This window comes from Lagenorhynchus albirostris, chromosome 8 (assembly GCF_949774975.1).
Source record: "Lagenorhynchus albirostris chromosome 8, mLagAlb1.1, whole genome shotgun sequence".
Taxonomy (NCBI): domain Eukaryota; kingdom Metazoa; phylum Chordata; class Mammalia; order Artiodactyla; family Delphinidae; genus Lagenorhynchus; species Lagenorhynchus albirostris.
In genome coordinates this window covers 11,648,222-11,651,454 of record NC_083102.1, presented here as the reverse complement: position 1 = coordinate 11,651,454, position 3,233 = coordinate 11,648,222, and the positions used below count along the sequence as shown (strand labels likewise).

The 3,233-nt window shown below is 42.7% G+C and overlaps 1 protein-coding gene across 1 annotated transcript; it reads left to right on the top strand.

Moving 5' to 3' along the window:
• Positions 1 to 1,872: 1,872 nt before the first annotated feature.
• On the top strand, positions 1,873 to 2,449 carry LOC132524091 (non-histone chromosomal protein HMG-14). Its single transcript, XM_060155934.1, has one exon. The coding sequence runs from the start codon at positions 1,985 to 1,987 to the stop codon at positions 2,288 to 2,290; it is 306 nt and encodes a 101-aa protein (XP_060011917.1). The 5' UTR covers positions 1,873 to 1,984; the 3' UTR covers positions 2,291 to 2,449.
• The last annotated feature ends 784 nt before the right edge of the window (positions 2,450 to 3,233 follow it).

The following is a 3,233-nucleotide window of genomic DNA, read 5'->3' as shown; positions in this document are numbered from 1 at the left end:
ATGCTGCGGCATGAGATTTGCAAGTGGGCTTCAGGCCACCAGCTGGTGAGAACAGTAGGGGGGCAATGAGAAATTATAGCTTAGGTGCAAAGTGTACAGGAAACAGAAGCTGAGCAGTTCTGCCATGGAGCAAGTAGAGAGGCATCTGAATGCTCCTGCTATGGTACTTGTGTCATTTTTCTGTCCAGTATAAATCTATGAGTACTTATTTATTATTTGACTGTGTGTGTGTGTGTGTGTGTGTGTGTGTGTGTGTGTGTGTGTGTGTGTGTGTGTGTGTGTGTGTGTGTGTGTGTGTGTGTGTGTGTGTGTGTGTGTGTGTGTGTGGTACGCGGGCCTCTCACTGTTGTGGCCTCTCCCGTTGTGGAGCACAGGCTCCGGACGCGCAGGCTCAGCGGCCATGGCTCACGGGCCCAGCCGCTCCGTGGCATGTGGGATCCTCCCGGACCGGGGCACGAGCCCATGTTCCCTGCATCGGCAGGTGGACTCTCAACCACTGCGCCACCAGGGAAGCCCAATTTCTCCTTTTGAATCTTTTTTTTTTTTATGTTGTGTTTTATGAGCATTGCACACAGGAATTTTTATTTTCTAGGTGTTTTCCTGGCTCGCTTGAGGGTAATTTGAGAGAAGGACTTCACTATCTAGTCACTCAGCTAACTTAGCCAGAATCCATTTCCATTAACCATCTTCAGCAGAGTTACAGTCATATGATGTTTTTCTTTCTCCTAGGAGAAAATAGCACTAAAAAAATCATGGCAAAATAACCTGGTAACTTTTTTTTTTTTTGGCTGCGTTGGGTCTTCATTGCTGCACACAGCCTTTCTCTAGTTGCGGCTAGCAGGGGCTGGTGGCTTCTCTTGTTGCGGAGCACGGGCTCTAAGCGCGCGGGCTTCATTAATTGTGGCACGCAGGCTCAGTAGTTGTGGTGCACAGGCTTAGTTGCTCGGCAGCATGTGGGATCTTCCTGGACAAGGGCTCAAACCCATGTCCCCTGCATTGGCAGGCGGATTCTTTACCACTGTGCCACCAGGGAAGCCCCAACCAGGTAACTTTTAAAGAACTGGAAGCAGAGGCCTGGTAACAGAAGCATCTTTAAGACTCAACCTCCTACCACTCGGGCTTTTGCTTCATCTCAATCCAGCAGCTCTGGCTGTCTGGCTTCCTCTTCTTCAAAACTAACATTTCCCTGATCTAAGCTGTCGTAGTGGAATTCCTCTCCATCCTCCCTGCTGGCGTCTCCCTCCTCCTCTCCAGGATGCATTGAATCGAATTCCCCCTCTGACACGTCATTGGTCAGAGGCTGAACCTCCTCCGCCGGCTCTCCCCCGCCGATATGTTTCAATCTTTGATGAACTACTTAATAAATGAACCTAAGTTGCCTACAATTATGCTGAATGTTTTGGTAAGCAGTTTCTGTAAATTTTGATTACTTTTGTGGAAAATATACACTGTATAATCAAAAGATTAAACAAATGGCGCAAAAAATGTTTCAGCCTATAAAGGTTTTAGTAAATTACAATGATTGAAATGCAACTTAAAACTAGGAAAACACTGTCATTTAACCCTACAAAACTAAGGGAAAAAACCTAAAAACTAAACCACGTGTACTCAATAGTACAGAAGATTTAATTTCAAAACTTAAAAATTATTCTTTAGAATATCTCAACTTCTAAAAAGAATATTTAATAGAGTTAATATTTTTGATTGGGTAAATGTATATTCACCCAATGAAATAAAATAAATACCCTCAGTGAAATAAAATTAAGAAATGGAATCATGCAGAATTTGCATTTTGTGGAATATTCAAAGAATTATGGACAGAAAAAAAGAGTATTTGAGTTTTGTCTTATAAAATATTTTGAAGAGGGGTCCCAGCAGCTCGGGCGGCGGGAGGAGCGGCAGCGGCCAGGCAGCCCAGGTTCGCGAAGGCTCTCGGCGCGCCGCGGCCCGCAGGCACCCGGCACGCGCCCGCCCTGCCGCGACGATGCCCAAGAGGAAGGTCAGCTCCGCCGAGGGGGCGGCGAAGGAGGAGCCCAAGAGGAGATCGGCGAGGTTGTCAGCTAAACCGGTTCCTGCAAAAGTGGAAACGAAGCCAAAAAAGGCAGCAGGAAAGGATAAATCTTCCGACAAAAAAGTGCAAACAAAAGGGAAAAGGGGAGCAAAGGGAAAGCAGGCTGAAGTGGCTAACCAAGAGACTAAAGAAGACTTACCTGCAGAAAATGGAGAAACTAAAAATGAGGAGAGCCCAGCTTCTGATGAAGCAGGAGAGAAAGAAGCCAAGTCTGATTAATATCACACACCTGGTCCTATCAGTGGTCCCTGTTTCCCTTCTTGTACAATCCAGAGGAATATTTTTATCAACTATTTTGTAAATGCAAGTTTTTTAGTAGCTCTAGAAACATTTTTAAAAAGGAAGGAATCCCACCTCATCCCATTTTTTAAGTGTAAATGCTTTTTTTTAAGAGGTGAAATCATTTGCTGGTTGTTTATTTTTTGGTACAACCAGAAAATAGTGGGATATTGAATATGGGAGGCTTTGATTGTCTTGGGTGTCAGCTTAACATTCCACAGATGGAGGGTAGCTTTTATATCCTATAATACAAAGCATACTACATGGCAGTTTGGAGTCAGTTGCGCATTTAATGTCTTAAACACTTTAAATTACTTCTCTTCCCACGTTGTTTTTGGTAGAATTGTTTCCTAAAGCAAACCACTCACCCCTTGATCTTGGCTCTCCTGGGCAGAGTTTTGTGCACTCTGTAACATCTTTGGTAGTGGTAGTCCAGTTCTTCTAGTAACTGTTAATGTGCTGTGAACGATTGACAATTTGAGTATGTAGTGTATGTGATATTAAATTGTGAATTAGTGGGACTTACGATGTAACAGCATATCAATATTTGAAGATATTGGTACTTGATATCCTGTGAAGGAAAATTTGCCCCCAAATTTTAAGCTGGAAAGTCACTGGAATAACTGTTCAGAAAAGAATCACAACTACATGATTTTTTAGGTTTTTGGTACGTATGTTGAGAATTGTGTACAAATTGAAATGTCTGTGTACTGATCCTCAAAACAACAAATAAAATTTCAATTATGAAAAAAAAATATTTTGAAGAAAACCTTTCTGAATGGAAGATAAAATATTTACATAATTCACTACCAAAAAAGTTGGAATTGAGAATATCCTCCCTTTAACAGAATTTGCTAATGGTCAGCATGTACTAATTATCTCA

Excerpts from the sequence above, each read along its gene's own strand:
- LOC132524091 (XM_060155934.1), top strand. The coding sequence starts at position 1,985 with ATGCCCAAGAGGAAGGTCAGCTCCGCCGAGGGGGCGGCGAAGGAGGAG.